The sequence below is a fragment of the Rhododendron vialii genome, chromosome 11a (assembly GCF_030253575.1).
Source record: "Rhododendron vialii isolate Sample 1 chromosome 11a, ASM3025357v1".
In the NCBI taxonomy this organism is placed as follows: Eukaryota; Viridiplantae; Streptophyta; class Magnoliopsida; order Ericales; family Ericaceae; genus Rhododendron; species Rhododendron vialii.
Genome location: NC_080567.1, coordinates 28,315,654 through 28,333,970, shown reverse-complemented (window position 1 = coordinate 28,333,970; position 18,317 = coordinate 28,315,654). Strand labels below are relative to the sequence as shown.

The following is an 18,317-nucleotide window of genomic DNA, read 5'->3' as shown; positions in this document are numbered from 1 at the left end:
GATTTTTCCCCAACAATTTTATGATTAGGCAGCCTCTCCACTGAGCTCTGCTCCGCTTGAGTCGTTCTTTTGAGAAGGTGATTTTGATTTTGGATTTGGTGGGGGGAGGATCACTCTTCTCCATTTCCTCGTCTTCATCGTCACTTTCCCCAAATTCAACAATTCTTTTTTCAATATCATCCTTAGTCAGTGCTTTAGATTGCACCAAGGCATCTTTGAAAGAGATTTCAATAGTTTTAGCGTGTGGCAATCCCTGGTCTGAAGCAACCTTGGCAGAGGGGTGGGTTTCCATGTCAGTATCCACTTGCGTATTTGGAGTTTCACTTACTTAAGAGATATGGATTTCGGTGTCCATAGGACTGGAGAGTTCAGAGGAATTAGAATCAAGATTATTCTTCACTTTTCTTGTGCTTCTCTCAATCTGATCTAGTTCTTCCTTCGACTGGGATTGAGGGGGTACAGAAGGGGGGGGAAGGAGCATTCTAGAGAGAGAGAGAGTAGCTTTTTTTTCGCTTGATTTGCTACCATTATTTTCATATCAACTGGTAATGGTATACATTATTATCACATGCATTACGCAACCAATATCTATAACCACATTCTCCTCTCCCTCTGCTGTTTTTTTTTTTTTTTGTAATTTCTTTTCATTGAGCTTTTCCATATTAAGGGGGGTATCAACGTGGAGCAATCGCAGCACAAAGGTCCAACACAATTGGGACTATAATTGAGCAAACTCAATCTCTCCTATTCCTGCATCATTCATTTTTCTATTCCCGAACTTAGAAACAAGTAAATCCAATCACCCACCTCATTTCGTCGCCGCAGGTGATTTCCTCTTTCAATTTGCACAAGCAAAGACTCATACGCATCTACCACCACGATCTCCGTGACAAGGCACAACCCACCGATCTTGCTTTGAAATCATTCAAGTCAAAGCCCGTCGAAAATCGAACATAGCTTCCAAAATTGGGAAATGCGTCGATGAATTCTTGGTACTCCATCACTAATATCAAAGCTAAACTTCACCAATTTTAACTTTATGGTATTTTATTTTGATTTCCAAGTAGAAATGCTGGGGACATTAATTTTTTCCTGAAATGGATTTCTCATGGACGAGTTTGTGTTTTTCTTTTTTTCGATTGGGCTAAAGTTGAGTCATAAGGGTCAGCTCAAAATTTGATTGAATTAGGGATGTAGTGGTTGGGTGACGCAGTTAAGTTATTTTTTCAACTAATAAAAAAGAAAGAAAAAGAGATTTTGTGAGGTGGGAGAGAGAGAGGAAGGAAGGATAAAATAGGTATCTTATTGCTATAGAATGTTGATATCATCACACATCAGCAGCTTCTGTCAACTTTTATAACAGTGAAGTAATGGAGGGGGCAATATTAGTATTGTCAGCAAAAGTAGGGGAAGTCAGTGATATTTCAGAAACCTCAATGGAGGTCTATGCAAGTGTCAGAAACCTCAGGGGAGGTCAGTGAAATTTTCCCAAGAAAGAAAGATGCTGACCTGACCACTTTATGAGGAGAGCTGCCACTCCCCCCCCGACACACACACCCCCGGCCCCACCTCAATTCCCGGAATTACCCCCCCGCCCCTCCCTCTCTCTCTCTCTCTCTCTCTTCCTTTTCTTTCTTTCTTTCCAGCTTCCTTCTTTCTTTCTTTTTTTTTCCTTTTCTTTCCAGTTTGATTTTTTTTTTCATTTTATTTCTTTTTCTTTCTTTCTAGTTTGAATTTTTTTTCTCTTTAATAATAAGTTCAAATCTAATTCTAGGCTTTGTAAAGTAATTGAGAAAAAAAAAAGTGTTTCAATTGATCATGTTTATACGACTGTTTTATTTTTCTTTTTTTGTCCTTTATAGATTAAAAAATATAGTTACGAAAATAAGTGTTTCAATTTTCAATCCGTTTGAACTAGTGCAAAGATATTATTTTTCTGATCATTTCATCCTAAATGGTCGTGATAAATTTTTGGCTCCTAGGCCTTTCAATGAACACCCTAACCCTAAGAGAGTTATGAAACTAAATAATGAGTCTTAGGGTGCTCGTTAAAAGGCTTTGAAGCAAAAAATTCATTAAGATTACAATTAGTGTTCGGGAACTAATTACGAAATGTATTTTGCAAACGACGTACTAATCCAGAATACAAATGTTATATTTAGGATTACTTTTTTTTAACTATAGTACAATTTAATAAATTTATTAACCATTATTTAGCGTAGATCCTCTTAACTGATTCAGTAGTATATTGCTTCAAATCACGTTTCTACTCCATAGGATTGCAAATGGCTGGTTTCTATTTTTTTTAAAACTAAAACGGAAACGTTTTAGGGGCTTCGTAGGGGCTACTGTGCCAATGGGAACAGCAGAGCCCTCGGGCCCCCCTACTTTTTAATTTAATTTTTTTTAATTACTTTTAATTATTTAATTTCTATAAATACACCCTTTGTATATTTAAAAATATAATTCAAGAATTAAGTGCTTTAATTTTCAATTCAGTTAAATCAGAGCAAAGATCGTTTTTTTTATTATTTTATTTTAAATGGTTATAATGAATTTTTTGGTTTAAGGCCTTTCAACAAATACCCTAAGACTCATTATTTAGTTTCAAGACTCTCTTAGGGTGTCCATTGAAAGGCCTTGAAGTCAAAAATTTATTACAACCATTTAAGATGAAATGATCAGAAAAATAACATCTTTGCACTGATTCAAACGAATTGAAAATTAAAACACTTATTTTTGTAACTATATTTTTTAATCTATAAAGGACAAAAAAATAAAAATAAAACAGTCGGATAAACATGATCAATTGAAACACTTTTTTTCTCTCAATTACTTTACAAAGCCTAGAATTAGACTTGAACCTATTATTAAAGAGAAAAAAAATTCAAACTGAAAAGAAAGAAAAGGAAATAAAATGAAAAAAAAAACGAAACTGAAAAGAAAAGGAAAAAAAGAAGAAGAAACAAACGAGAAAGAAAAGAAAGGGAGAGAGAGAGAGAGAGGGTAGAATGGGAAATGGGAGGTGGGACCGGGGGTGTGTGTCAGGGGGATTAGCAATTTACCTTTATGAGGTAGGAGTATACTACACGTAAAAAGATGCCATACCACTTTTCATGGATGATTAGGAAACATCATATTAATACTTATTGTTGTAATAGTAAAAGTGGTTAGGGAACATCATTCAATGTGTAGGGCTTAGGTTTGATATTTTTCATTTCGACCATAAAAGAGATTCGGGCTAGGGAATGACTTTGGTGTCTCCAGTTACTTTGAAAACACCGTAACTTTTGACATAACAAAATTATTATGAGTATAATCAAAATTTATTATAAGTATAATTTGTTTACACATGGCTTGACAAAAATCTAATTAATTCAGGGGCTGCTTTTACTACTTTTGAGGCTTACGAGAGTTGATGCGACAATAATTTCAAATCATTTTCTAGTTGTCACTCACATTAGCTTGAGTGAGGAATTTAACTTTTTCTTTTGTTACTTTTTAGATTCTCTTGTATTTTAGATACAAATCCCAACCACACGTCATTACCTCATTGATCTTTCCCTTGCCGCACGAGTGACCTTAAACGGGTGGGTTTGGATTGAGTAGATTAGTTCGTCGTTTTCTTTTGTCTTTAATTAAATTTTTTTTGCATTTGTTAATTTTACGTCAATTTTTTGTGACTTAGTGATTCATATTGGTAAGAGAAATCGAAAAAATATATAAATCTTCTATCGAAACTCATAAATTTTTTCAAAAAGACAAAAAAAATTAAGTGAAAAAGTCATGACCTACGCATGAAGGAAAAAAACATAGCATCTCCCACTAATAGAAGTCCTTCCGTCTCATTTTGCGGCGAATTCAATGGAGTAAGTTATAGTGACTACTGTGAAAAAAATATGCAAGACGCGTCACTTTTTCACTCATTTTTTTGTCTTTTTGAAAAAAAATTATGAGTTTTGATAAAAAAAGAATTATACTTTATCAATTCATCTCGCCAAGACTAATCACTAAGTCACAAAAGTTTGACATAAAACTAACAAATGCAAAAAAAAAATTGAATAAAGATAATAAAAAAAAAGTTGTACTAATCTAGTTTATCCAAACCCACCCTAAGCCCTTCTTAGGGTGTGTTCCATTAACTAAAATAAGTACTTATTTTTTAGTGGCTCATTAGGAGCTCTACAAAAATGATTCAAACCGCAAATTATTCTTAAAATATTTTTATGGATTCCTAAAAAAAATAGCTCAATCTAATATCAGTAATGACTGTTTCAAAGCGCGCACTTTTTCTTAAAGTCCTAAAAGTGTTAGTGGAAGTATTAGAGTTCAATTAGATAAGAAAAATGGGTAAACACTTAACTGGTGGAAAGGAAAAAGATAGGAAAAAGATAAGACAATGGCATTTTTGTTATTTAGGGTTAACAACTTGACATTTACTACAATTCAACATGAACTGACATGCTCAGCAAAAGCTGCATGTGTAAAGTGGTTTCCGGACCCATATAACTGGTGCACAATAGCACCTCGTAAATCAATGCGAAAATAAGGTATTGCTGATGTGGTATTCATGCAACGTATTCGGACCGTCCAAAAATGCAATCGACAATCCGGATACAAAGGTATCGAACGGATTTTAAAAAAGGAAAATGAAAAGACTGTTTTGATCAGGATCGTTGATTTCTCGACTTGGATGCACTGCACAGGTATCACGTGGTACCCGATTTGCAACCAAAAATTTCTCAAATGGAATAGTCAAAATCCCCGGTCGGCTCTGCGTTTCAATAGGGGTACATGCCATATGGCATAAAGTCAGATGGGTCACAATTCAGACGTATATGGCATGCGTCAGATGTACATGCCACCTTAGAGCATCTACACTCCTTATTCAGTTTTTCACCTAAATTTGAGTAAAAATTTGAATAAAAACTTAATTTGGTATTGTGTAATGGGTAAACTCAAACTCAATTACAAATATGCACGAATTTGAATAAAAGCTTTATTGATGGCACTATTGTAAATTTACAGGTGTGAAATTTGTCTTTAAAATTTTGATTGAGGGTTTGAGTCTAAATTTGAGTAAATAGGGTTGGATAAGGAGTGGAGGAGCGTTTTGGATGATTTTTACTCAAATTTGACTTTTGAATAAGATTTGAGTAAGGAGTGGAGATGCTCTTACTGATTGCACAATTCACAATTGTATTGGTATTCACACAAGGAAATAATTTTCAAACTCTTTTTATCCATGACACTCTTCCATTGGTTTTTAGTCATGTAAAAGTATTAAATTGTCCTTCATTTGAAAAAAGTTATCCAAGAAGTAAGGATAAATTAATAATTTTACATGAATAAAGAACAAAAAAGATGGTGTCAATAAATAAAAGAAGAGCGTAAAAATCATTTCTCTTTTCACAAATAAGATGTATATGGCAAAGGTCAATTTCTATGATGCCCCAATGTGGTAATGGGGCAACATGCCTCCATTTAATATGGACCATTAGATCAAGTTTTTACAAAATGCAATTCGTATGAAAATGGAATTCGTGTCTACACCAAAAGTCCTACGGTCTAGCTTCAATCCAATCCGTGACTTGCGGATCAGTTACGATTTTATCCACGGTTTTGTGACAAGTAATCAACCCAACAAAATCCAGAAAAAGAATAGAACATTTGAGTACAAAATTAACTTCCAAACAGATTAGAACACTTGAGTACGTTGCTTCACCTTAAGCCCACATCCCCAACATCAGAGATTCATTCACAGCAAGGCTCCAAATTGATAAGGAAATAGCAAGCTCCAAAATGATACTCCGTAAGATAGTAGCAGCAGCAGTTGGAAACAACACTGTCCAGAACTGCCATGGAAATAGTAGTAGCTAGTAATGGAAAGAAAATCATTTATGTATAATAAATATCTCATGGTTCGGTTCGGTTCGGTTAATGTACGGTTTCATATTAAAAATCCTAAATCCGTGGACTGAACTGCGAGTCATAGTTTTCTAATTTTTCAATCCGTGTCCGGACCATTAATCTACGGACAAAAACCAAAAGGTGTGGATTGATTCGGTCTGGACAGATTTCACATAAAGACCCCAACCAAATTGCCACCTCTTAGTTCAACTACTGGGTAAATGCAATGTCCAAAACCCCAACCAAAAAATAATTGCTTGCTTAGAACTGACGCTAATTCAGGTCCCATTAGCAATCAGAAATGAAATAGAATATCCATTCAAATTATACACAGAGAATGTACACACCAATGCAACTATATTTACACTATCGTCAACTCTATTTTCTTACTCAAAATGCATAAAATTTCAAGAATCATCAACGTCAAAACTTAAAAGGTTGCAATCATCTTTTGACAGAAATTAGCGCCGGCGTTGAGCTGTAGGTGGGAGTTTCTCTGATGAACCACTAGGAAGCTTCTGTCCAGTTTCCTCTTCAATTTTTCTCTTTAGCTCCCGAAGTACCCGAATTTGACCCAGTTTCTCAGGAGATAATTTGTCCCAATAAATCCCTAGAACATGAAAAAACGTTTCTTACATATGCCTTACTTCTTGGGTACAAATTAGGAAGGAAGACAGTGATCAGACAGGCAAGCACATTTCTTGTGTCATGTCAGGAGCGGTTCCATGATTTGAGTTCAGCAGTGACAAAAAGATATTGGAAATTTTTGTAATATAAAACCATATACACTTAATATAAAACCATATACACTTAAGGGGGGGGGGGGGGGGGGGGGGGGGGGGGGGGTGGGGTGGGGGGTTGGCGGTGGGTTGGTGTGTTGGGTGTTTATCTTAGTTAGAAATTTATTGGGTCTGGATTAATGGATTTTGTTGAGCTATAGCTTATACTCTCTAATTATTCACAAATATAAGTGGACTTTATTCATTTTGACTTTGTGCTACTGAGTACAGACAATATTAAAGAAAACCCAAATTGCATTTTGAATAATATTAAAAATTTAGCACATTTTCTAACTCCAAGGAGGTCGCTTGATCCCCTCAAGTAGTAGTGGTCACGACTTGTCCATAAAAATGAGTCTAAAAATATCTGATCATCCCTCTAAGAGAGAAACTTGATACTAGCTGACGAATTAAGAGCCAGAATGATTAGTCTAGTGCTAAGATGCCTTTGGCCCAACGACATTAAGGGGTGCACTTAAACGCTAGGAGAAAGGAGGTCAGGAGTTCAACTCCTCTTCCAAGTTGCTAATCTAACTATTCTAACATTTCTGACTTCCGCCGATAAAAAAAGAAGAAAAAAGAATGAGGAGTCTAGCTTACCTTGAGGCTTTGGGATTTGTGTTCTGGTAAAAATAACTTGCGTTGGAGTGCATATGATGTCAACCGGTACATCATGGATTAATAGCTTCTCAACTGGAATATCATCTACCAATTGTTGGTCATGCACTGCAGCAGCAGATGTTAGCCATCTGGAAAGAAATATACTTGGAACTCAAACATTAGAAAGATTGCAATATCACAGTAGTTTGACCACAATATCACACCGAAAAGGATGTGGAATATAGTCAGATGTCCTGATAAGAGGAATATAGTCAGATGTCCTGAAAATGCCTGTATGGGAGTCGCGTAGCCCATTTGAGTAAGGGTTGTTATTTTCATGCTATTCAAATGGCACTTCTTAATAGCATAGTACAGATGGAAGTAGAAGTATAACACTCACCGTGTTTCTTCGCACATTACCACTGCTAACACTGAAGGCGGTCTTCAAGTTACAGTTTTAAACAATAATATTTTCCGTTTATGTACATCATAAGATGAACATTCATCATGCTCCAAGGAATTTGAACTTCTCATTCATTGAATAATACCTCAACTTGGAAATCTACTTAGGTTAATAGCATGCAACCATTCTTTGCAATACCCAAGCTAGAATACATTCTAAGTTGGAAACTTTATGCTCATGTTGAAAACCAACTTTCTAGTTGCTCAAATATGGAGAAACACGTAACAGCACCTGAGGGAATCAAACTGCGTTTCGTAGTGCCTGGGGTATCAAAATACGTTAAAGCATCCAAATTCCAAACAAGTTGGCAATGGGTGAAGAGATCACCCATGCTCATATACTAGTTTGGAGGAAGAAATAGAATTAACCAACGTGGGACATTTCGCCACAGATACGACCCTCGTTTGCGGGTCAAGTGGTAAACAAATGATCCATAACATAGGAATCACAATGAAGTAAGATTAAGGCACAAAGGAAAGGGAATTTCATGCATAGTCTTGTCCTATGTAGTACGGACACATCGTCAAAGGCAACGTACCGGTGTCGGACGCTCTCTAGACACAGACACAGACAAGCTCGGGACACGCTCCGAACACCATGTCTGACACTCAATTTGCATTATTTCAGTCCTCTCCCGACATGCTCCGGACATGTGACACCCAAATTTTAAGTGTCCAAATTTTTTTGCATTATTTTCAGTTGGACACTGTCCCCTGCTCGGGCTCCCCAAGGACATGCTCAATAGACTATAGGGCGAAGAAAAAGCAATTATATATAAAAACATTTCAAGTGGTTTGGAATTATAAAATCAAAAGTTTTAGTGCATTGAAACTATAATTGTTAATTTGTTACAGTACCCAAACTATAAAAAGTAGGTCTCTCTATCTCTCTTCTTGTCTTCAACTCTCTCTCCTCTCTCCTTGCCATGTTCTCTCTGTTGTCTTATTGTCTCTTCCATTCTCTTATTTTAGCAAGAAAATAACTTGAACAATTCTCACCAGATGTGACAACTGGTGTTGAATCATCAATTGCACCCATGTACCTTAGCATCCCATACTCTAGTTCAGCAAATCCCTGCAGAAATTGTTTTCTTCTTATCAATGGAAAAAGTACAAGTCCTCGTAAATTCTGAATGCACCCAAACAAGCTTACAAGGAGATATGTATGAGAATTGGGTGTGAGTTCCTCCCTAATATTTACTATGAGGGCATAAGAAAGTGAGTCAAAAAGCTGGATATAAGTGATTGTATCCTGTGTCCATCACAAATGTTCTCTATCATATTAGAATGTCTACTGATATCAGATGCTACTCCTTCAGAAGTTGACTTAAAATTAAAGAAGACTGAGGGGCTTTGGAGATATTTAAGCCATGCATGTGGGAGACTAGATTTCTTTCTTACTATCCAAAGTGAATTTGTCCTTCTTCAAACATTGTTAAATATTGTATCCAACTGCCCATATTGCACGACTTTCTGCACAATTATCAGTTGCAGGGTGCCTGTCCAAACTCAGATCTTCCAAAACTGAAACCTTAAAATATTGGGATATGCATCCAAAAGATAGGTATGCGTATGGGACGCAACTGACACTCACTTATTTCATTTATATTGGTTATACATATGTATAAGTCAAACAGATTAAAGAGAAAATATGGAATTTCTCTTTTTCCATACATATAAAAAAAATTTGTTTTTCTTTTTCGAGATTAGGATTTTAGGAGGTTAATGTGTTATATTACTAGCAGGGTTTCAATGCTGCTCCATTAGCTTGCACCCAAGATCTCACAACACAAACTACTTCTACCGACCATTAGACCAACTGCCAAGTCCATGTAAAAAAGTAGAACCATTTCCATCCAAGATAAACTGAGCGATTTTTTCACCTAATGTCATAATTATATTTCTCACCCAATAAATAAAAACCAGAGGATCCAAGTGTTTTAAATTTGTAGAATTGTTAGACACGTATCCCACAACCTCACCTAAGCACCAACTATTCAACTAAAAAAACACAGTCTAATCACTTCCATGGAATTACACAAAAAAATATCCACGTTCTTCTCTGTCCCTAGTGTGAGGTTCAAAACTTTGCCCCTCATTTGAGGAATAGTGAGAATTGAGAATCATAGTAAGATATAGTGACACTACAAGCTGGTCTAAAAAGATTCTCTCACTGTGTGTGTGCCTATTTTAAGGCGATGACATGACACATGGACCCCTTTCAGTCGTAATTAAAATGCTTAAACATAATATTCGAAGCAAGAAATTCAAAGCAAGGGAATTTCCCCCAGAGGATACATTGATTAGCTCCCACCCTCGGGAAAAAGCAGAAGGTGCCTCCTCTTTCTTTACAAATGACACTTCCACAGAATTCATGTGTGATGGCAGCAGCATAACAATATATGCATAGACGAGTTAATTGTCAGCACAAGTTACTCAAATGTCTGGCCAACCATAATTCCAAGTCCACTACAGCAACCTCACATGTTCGCTGGTCTAAAATGTTATCCAATGACGAAACTGATATACCTCACCCTTGCCAAGTCGAGCACCCGTGTTTGGGTCAACAGCCACTGAACCAATAACAATCAGATCCACCTTTATCTTTTCATCTAATCCAATCGGCCTTCCATACTTGGCAACGCCAACAGAAGTGCATGCCTCATTGAGGGTACTAGGAGTTAGCATATGCGATTCAACGATTGAGAAAAAGCCTGTCCTTAGACGTGGTTGAGGAGTTAATAACGTCTTTCCACCTGCATACAAATGAGGGTGGTCGCTGGTCAGGGCACGGAATCATAGAACTTAACAATACTAGCTGTCACCAATTCCAGATGCAAACAACTAAGGACAACAAACCACAAATACAGAGTTGTCAACGCAACCTATACACATAAAACTGCCTGCCTAATACAATTAGCCAAACTCAAAAGTCAAAACGACACACGAATATATATTGTTCAACAAAATCGGCTACATTCACAGCTTGCACTAGATTTCATCATGTTATCCCATTAAAAAGAAGGTGACAATATCAGCAGCAAAAGTAACCAGCATAACATTGCCTACACTCGTTATCAAAAAAAAAAAAAAAACATTGCCTACACTAGGTTTGCATTAATGAACTACCTTAATACATGTCGTTAGGTGTCCAGTAATTATAAAAGTGATAAGACTTCACAAACGCTAAATGAAGGGAAATTTTCTTTTATATCCCTTCGACTTTGACCAAAAATTCATTTTGGTCCTTCATCTTTTAATTTCAGCATAAAAATACTTCGACTTTCCAATTTTTTTCAATGTCATCCTTTAGAAGGAATCCGTTTTCTTTGAGTCTTGATATAGGGACCGACGGCTGCGCCAGGCCGTCTCCAGCCACCGGTCGGCTGATCCGAGCAGTCCAAAAATTCTATAAAAAAAAAGGGGGGCCAACACGGAAATCAACAGCATCCAGTGTGTATAGGGTGCTTGATCCAAACACTCTATTTTTCGTGTATATATATGTATATATCCCTGAAGGATGACATTGAAAAAAATTGAAAAGTCGAATATTTTTATGCCGAAATTGAAAGGTGAAAGACCAAAATGAATTTTTGGTTAAAGTCGAAGGGATATAAAAGAAATTTTCTCCTAAATGAAATACAGGAGTTCATTCATTGAAAACTGATTAGTAAGTCATAGAATTTGCGAATCTATAGCAGAATAACAGTATACTCACCCTCAAGTGTAAGGAGTCTGACTTGCTTTTGCGGCGAATCTGGATTCACCTTTACACACTTGGACGCTCGGAACACATCCAATTCACTTAACTGCCATAAGATTTTCACAATGCAATCAGTCCAAATTAATTTGAAAAACGATTTTTGCACTCCAGCCTCTTATAAATGCATTCCAAAATTCGCCTTTCAGTGTTTGTGTTATGCGCAATTTTTTTTTAATAAGCCAGGTGTCTGGCCAGCTCACGCGCACCTCCATTAATCATTCGTGACTAATCCCTCCAATAGAAAGCCAGTATGGACCGGCTCCAAATCCAAAGGAGTTGATCTGACACCTTAGGAGGGATTAAACCCCTAACCGACCTTTAAATGAGAAAAACTTTTTAACTGAGCTTTCCGTGAATCGCGGGCGTCCGTTTCCCTATTTTCAACGAAAAAGTTTTATTGAAAACCGAACGTTCAGAGCCAAAATGGACTGCCCGAAATCGCGCGGTTCCGTGAACAAGGGAATCACGGCCGCTCCGTGAAGTCAATCTCAATTTAATTAAAGCACTAAACAACGACAAATTTTGGAGTGCAAAAAAAATCGTCGGAATCACTTTTATATGAACCTTATTAGCAGCGGCTGAAGCGCCAACGAAGTTTGGGATACGGTGGTGAACGGGCCGAGGGAAGCGGGCCACGTTGTTGGCCTCCATCGTGTCCCAAACCCGCTTTCGTATCGCCCATTTCCAAGCACTCGGGTTGGTCCCGTCGGCGGCCTCTCTCTCCGACGCCTCGGCCATCGATTTCCGCGCCTCGGCGTCGAGTCCTAGCCGCTCGGCCTCGTAGGCCGCCTCGCCGCCGAAAGCGACGTCGTGTCTGCCTTTTCCTCTGCTGCTCTCCACCTTGTGAGGAGAATTCCGAATATAGTAGTACTTGTTGAATGTGAATTGGTTTCTAGAGAGAGGAAGGGTGAAGGAAGAGAGAGATTTGCAGGTATTGTTGATTGTCGTAAGCGCAGATGAAGCCCCTCCAAATAGGATGGCGTCCATTGAGACAGAGAGAGAGAGAGAGAGAGAGAGAGAGAATCTGTGATGGATGTTTGGAGTGAGTTGGAAAGGGGTGAGAGGAAACAAATGGACGGCTCAAAATGTGGGATGCATTGTTGTTATCGTGCGCTGGTACCTCATCTGTATTTTCTCCGGATTATATAGCCCGTACGTGGGACGTGAATAAAGCATGGCCTGTGTCCTAATTTTTAGGGCACCGGATCCCCTGTCCAAATTTGTCTGTCCCACTCCCTGTCCCAGTCCTATACTTGTGCCACGTATCCATTCCTTTCGCCCCTCTAACAGCGTTAGTTTCTCAGTTAAAATCCAACTACTCTGTTTCCTATACCCTTTTACACTTCTGGTGTGAAAAATTGGGAGACAAAAAGTCTCTTTTTGTTTCTTTTAGGGTTTATCATTAACCCACCTATGGCACTTCCGTATTGAGCGAAGAAATAAAAAGAAGAGGGAGAAACAGAGAGCATGGAGAAAACAGAGCAAACACAGCATGGAGATTGAAATCAGTGGCTCTTGAGGCGGCTAGATGGACAGATTGTTGGCTTTTCATGTGTAATTTCTCTGCCATGGGTTGGTGTTGTTTTTTCTTGCTACTATTTTCGGATGGAATCATTGTAAGTGCCGTTTGGCATATTAATGGAATATACTTCGATTAGAAAAAATCGACAGATTGTTGGTTTTCATGTGTAATTTCTCTGTGATGGGTTGGTGTTGTTTTTCCTTACCACTATTTTCGGATGGAATTGCCGTAAGTGCCGTTTGGCATATTAATGGAATATACTTCGATTAAAAAAAATGGACAGATTGTTGCTTTTCATGTGTTATTTCTCTGTGATGGGTTGGTGTCGTTTTTCCTTGTCACTATTTTCGGATGAAATCGTTGTAAGTGCCGTTCCGCATTTTAATGGAATATACTTCGATTAAAAAAAATCTAACTTATCACATTGAGTTTTCAAATTTTATGTTTTTTTATCTTAATGTGTTTATACTATGTTTATAGTATAAATAGTGCACACCAGAGAAAAAACATGATGCAAAATAGAGGAGTAGGACAGGAGAATAGTATTTTGGACCGGAGAAGTGGGGAACCTAAAAAGGAATAGGAAATAACTTAGAGTAACTGGGCAAGTAGCTCCGTTAGTTGGACAGGGGAAGTGGACATGTGGCGCGTTTAGAGGACTGGGACAGGAGAGTGGGATAGACAAATTTGGACGGGAGATCCGGCTCCAATTTTTAGGAGTTTTTCCACGGGTTTTTTAAGAAAAAATGAATTTCACACTTTCCTTTTAATTATGAAAAATGATTTTGTCACTCTCTTTTTTTATCCACGTGAATTTACAATATTATTTTTAAATGTGTGAAAAAGTGTATTAAATAAAAGGTAACATAGTAAATTCAAGTGAATAAAGACAAAAAATAGAATATGAATTATAAAAAGGGAATGTGATTATTAATTCTTTTGAAAATTTTCCAATTTATACTTTTTCGGTTCATCTCGTCGAAACGAAAAAATATGATGTAAAAATTTTGACCCACCCGAATATTATAAAGATTAAGAGAAAACAACAAAAAAAAATGTGTTAAAAAACCTACTCCTATAAAAGATTAGGCCAAAGAGGTCCTAAGCAAACATAATCGACATTAAAACAAAATTATCAAGAGAAGTCAAATTTATCTAGAGACGTCAAAGTATTTCAGAAAAGTCTGCAAATTATCTCGGATACAGTCAACAACCAAGTTCAATTGACTAATAACATCAATTTAGCAACCGATTTCTAATTCCAACTACCAGCTCTGTCGATAGCCACCTCGAATGTAGTTCAACGTCCGAGAGAGATGAATTTCTCGAAAGATGATTAATGCCGAAGCATCATGTTGAAGGTCTCGACTTAAGGCATTGGCCGAGCAGGAGCTCAAAGGGTAAATCTCAGTACAAAGGGGAGTCCTAATAAATCAAGCCTCCACAATTGGCAACCACAGTGAGAGTCATTCTTTAAGTTGCCAACAAATGCCATGGAAGACGATGTCCTAGCCAACGCTTCACGAAGAAACGAGATTTCCGGTGAAATAAGTGGGAAAGTTGAGAGAAGTACTGAAGGAAGCAATGTTCATGCATGGTTCGAAGAGAGTCAGAAGTCAGATAGGATGGGAGGATAGGGCTAGAGTCGGAAACCCCAAACAAATAGAAGCCTAGAAGGGATATGGATGGGGACGAGCTGGAGCTGTGCATTTGGAAGATGAACAAGCAACTGCTCGCATGACTGGACGAACTTGGGGAGGAGTTAAGACTCCTTAAGCAGAAGATGAACCAGGTTCAGGAAACCTCCCGAAGGCATGAAAATGAAGATGACCGTGGCAACGACATGCCAAAGTGAAATGGGCGCGCGAGAAGGAGGAAGCTTGCCGTTGTGAACGTCATGTTAAAGACCGGGAGATCGAGCCAGAGAAAGGGAGACGAACGCCAAATTAGAGAAGGGAAAAGGGGGAGAGATAGGCGCCCAGAGTCAAGAGGACAATAACAGGGATATGGAGGAAACTCCAATAAAAGGGAGGCTTAAGGAGCAAATCACCCTTCAACAGACAAAAGTAGGGATCGATCCACATCCTCTCCATTCCACGTATGGAATGGAGATCTTCGTTCCACTAGATAAGGACTTGACACCCCACCTATTTTAGAATGGACGAACAATATGAGCCCGGCTTCGTAACTTTTAATATAACTAGGCCAATTTCAATAGTCAATGTAATCAAACTAAGCGCATGACATGTAAAAGAAAAGGAAATCATAGCTAGATTTGGATTTGCAAGTGAATAACGAGCTAGTAAAGTGAAGGGGCCGGAGAGAGGGGCAGGGACGATGACTGCTGCAGCTGGTAATTGGCCAATTTTAGGCTTTGGGTTTTGCAAGTGCAGCATGCACCAACTTAATTCAGGTGCAGCGGGACACTTTGACATATAATTAGTGTTTTTTGCTTAAGTGTAAAAGATAATTTATAACTTTAATGAGGTAATTTGTCACGCCCTCAATTTTCAACATAAATAAATAATCCATTTCAATAAATGATCCTCGCACAATATATATATTATACCCAAAAGAGAATTTTCAAAAGATTATTTACAAATCAAGTTTCTCAAGTTTAAACATTTACAACATTGGCACCACGGCCCAAATTTCATAGCTAGTTAAAAGAGTAAAATTTAGAGGTTACATAATATCTGAAATTAAAAGACTTCAAATAAATTTACAATTTCATCTTTCCAAGAGATCATACAAAAGATGATGAAATCACTTCTCGGCGGCTTTCAAAAGAGATGAGATCAAGCATGCACACCATATATGCACTTCGCGTCAAGGTCTTTGAGATATACTTGAAAATGATAGGTTGAGCTACACTAGCCCAGTAGAAATTTCTGTACTCAAGCTATATGTAAATGCGATGAAACGTGCAATAAGAGTGAATGATTTTCAATGAACGATCGAAAGCACAAAGGCACAATAAACCGACGAACAATGACTACGGAATTCAATACGTCTTATAGATATGCCTAGCCATTTATACATCAATCTAGAGGTAGCGTTAAACACACATCAATCAAAATGACAACGACAATTTCTCAAACCAATTCAAGTCTCCTCAAATGAATGTCACACTTGACTTTCCCATCCTTTACCATTTACCATCAAGTCTCTTTTCATAAAAGAAAACATTCCTTTTTGATTTTCAAAATAATTTTGAGAAATACTCTGGACCTCTACGGGTCAAACTCCGTTGATTCGAGTTTGAATAGCCGGAGTCCGTTGATTCTGCGCACGAATACCGAAAACCGTTGATTCGCTCAAGAATAGCCGGATGATTTTAATAAAAATCATTTTTCAAAAAAAGACAAGTTCCTTTCTTTTCAAATCCTTAGTAGAGTCAGTTGTTTATCTCTTTCTTTAACGGTTATCATCTCAAGCAGCAAACAGTTCAAGTAACAACGTATACTTCTGATATCAACTTCAACATTCTTCATTTTATGAGAAATTCAACTGTGTTACCACCCCATGCGTGACAGTGAACTCTCTTTCTACCTGGGTTTCCGCCTTACCACACCTTGCGTAACGGCCCCTCTAGAGTCTCCGCATTACCACACCTTGCGTTGCAGGACCCTCAATTCAAAATTCACAACTCACATAAACACATAAGCATTAACAATCCGAATACAAAGATACAACACTTCCCAAGGTCACATGCTTTCATTCATCGTCATTCAATATATTATAAACTCATAAACATGTCCTTTTGTACATTATTAAATACCTTAGGTTCACGTTATCCCTCAAAGTCTATCACGATGCCTTATGTCACGTACCGAACCCAAAAATGACTCTACAACACATCATCCGCTAGGTTCTAAACGAGAATCTTATAGATTAGGTGCCAAAAGAACCTAGGCAGGTCAATAAAACGAAGCATGAGGGTACGGGTTACTCTATTCTCATTTAGACCATTAGGAAAACCCCCATCGACCAACGATGTACCCTACGATATACTTTATGGCCTACGGTACTCAATAACGCCTCCATAGTACATTTCTCAATTCACCAATCATCACGTCATTTAACAATGCTTAACAAGTCTATATCGATCATTAAGACGTATCACAACATCTACTTTAATCAACCAAAAGCATATAATAATATAGAGTATCCTAACTATTTAATTCTACACCTTTTTAAGCTACGACGAGGGCCCAAAATGATCGATTTGTCAATGAACCTTTCGAGGTACGAACAATCAAGTTTGGAAGTGATTTGAAGCTATTCAAAAGGTGTTTGAAGTGTTCGGGGTTCAAACGGGCACGAGAAGAAACAAACGAACCAAATCTATCCGGAACAGAAAAGAGGTATTGATACCCCTGATCGAGGTATCAATACCTGGCCAGAGTCTGGTCCAGAGGAGAGTGGGGGTATCGATACCCCTTTTGAGGGTATCAATACCACAGAGTTTTTCTGCAGATTTTCAGCTTTTCAACAACGAAACTCCAACAACAAACAACGAACCAAGCACGATCAAAGCACATAATCAGCCCATAAACACATAGAGAGAGTAAGAAATTCCTACCTCAAGTGATTTGAACGAAACCCAAGCGATTGATCGAAGCCCAAGCGATTTCTTGATTTTCAAAGCTCCGAAATTGACTAAGAACTTTCCTTCGAGCTTGACTCACGAAATTTTGAGCCCGAGAACGCGATTGGAGGGCCGAAGGGTGGTTGATCCTTGAGGTTCTTGAGGTCTTGGAGGAGTTTTGAGTGAGAAGAGAGGAGAGGGAGAAGTTTCGGATGAGAGAGAGAGAGGGACGGTAGAAAGAGAGATGAGGAGATGAAAATTAATCTCCTACAATACATACACCCCCTATATATACTCCCATATTTTTAAATCACAAACTCACTCCCCCAAGTTTCAATTTTCTCATTTCAATTCCTAATTCAAATAACCACCAAATAAACCGTATTCTCCTAATTAGTCAATTAATAAACATTTCAAATGATAAAAAAAAAATACGGATCTCTACATAATCGAATCGGTGTAGTTTTGCTCAAAACTTAAAATTATGAAGCCAATCTCATCTTGTCCGTCCATTGTAAAACAAGAGAGGTGTCAAATTCTTATTTTAAATGGAATGAAGATTCCATTGAATGTAACGGAGAGAATACGGATCCCAAAAGTAGGCGGCGAAAATCATTTACTGTATCTTGTAGTAACACTTAATTTCAAACAACAAAATTAACCCAAACGCTCTGTGTGTTTGGGCGTAAA

At 37.7% G+C, this 18,317-nt stretch overlaps 1 protein-coding gene across 3 annotated transcripts; it reads right to left on the bottom strand.

The window, feature by feature from the left end:
• Positions 1-6,154: 6,154 nt before the first annotated feature.
• Positions 6,155-12,586, bottom strand: LOC131308303 (5-formyltetrahydrofolate cyclo-ligase-like protein COG0212). Of its 3 annotated transcripts, XM_058335207.1 has the most exons (7): positions 12,079-12,576; positions 11,470-11,560; positions 10,281-10,507; positions 8,751-8,826; positions 7,945-8,013; positions 7,290-7,415; positions 6,155-6,520 (listed from the first exon to the last, which is right to left on the bottom strand). In XM_058335207.1, exons 1-7 carry the CDS (start codon positions 12,499-12,501, stop codon positions 6,372-6,374), a joined length of 1,161 nt encoding a protein of 386 aa, XP_058191190.1. In that variant the 5' UTR covers positions 12,502-12,576; the 3' UTR covers positions 6,155-6,371. The 3 variants fall into 3 exon arrangements, with proteins under 3 accessions (XP_058191190.1, XP_058191191.1, XP_058191192.1); XM_058335208.1 differs by lacking the exon at positions 7,945-8,013 and having other exon boundaries at positions 12,079-12,586; XM_058335209.1 differs by lacking the exons at positions 7,945-8,013; positions 8,751-8,826 and having other exon boundaries at positions 10,286-10,507; positions 12,079-12,575.
• Positions 12,587-18,317: the final 5,731 nt, after the last annotated feature.

Excerpts from the sequence above, each read along its gene's own strand:
- LOC131308303 (XM_058335207.1), bottom strand. The coding sequence starts at position 12,501 with ATGGACGCCATCCTATTTGGAGGGGCTTCATCTGCGCTTACGACAATC. Across the intron at positions 11,561-12,078 it reads CTTCAGCCGCTGCTAATAAG|TTAAGTGAATTGGATGTGTT; the intron begins GTTCATATAAAA and ends ATCTTATGGCAG. Across the intron at positions 8,827-10,280 it reads CTCGACTTGGCAAGGGTGAG|GGATTTGCTGAACTAGAGTA; the intron begins GTATATCAGTTT and ends CAATTTCTGCAG.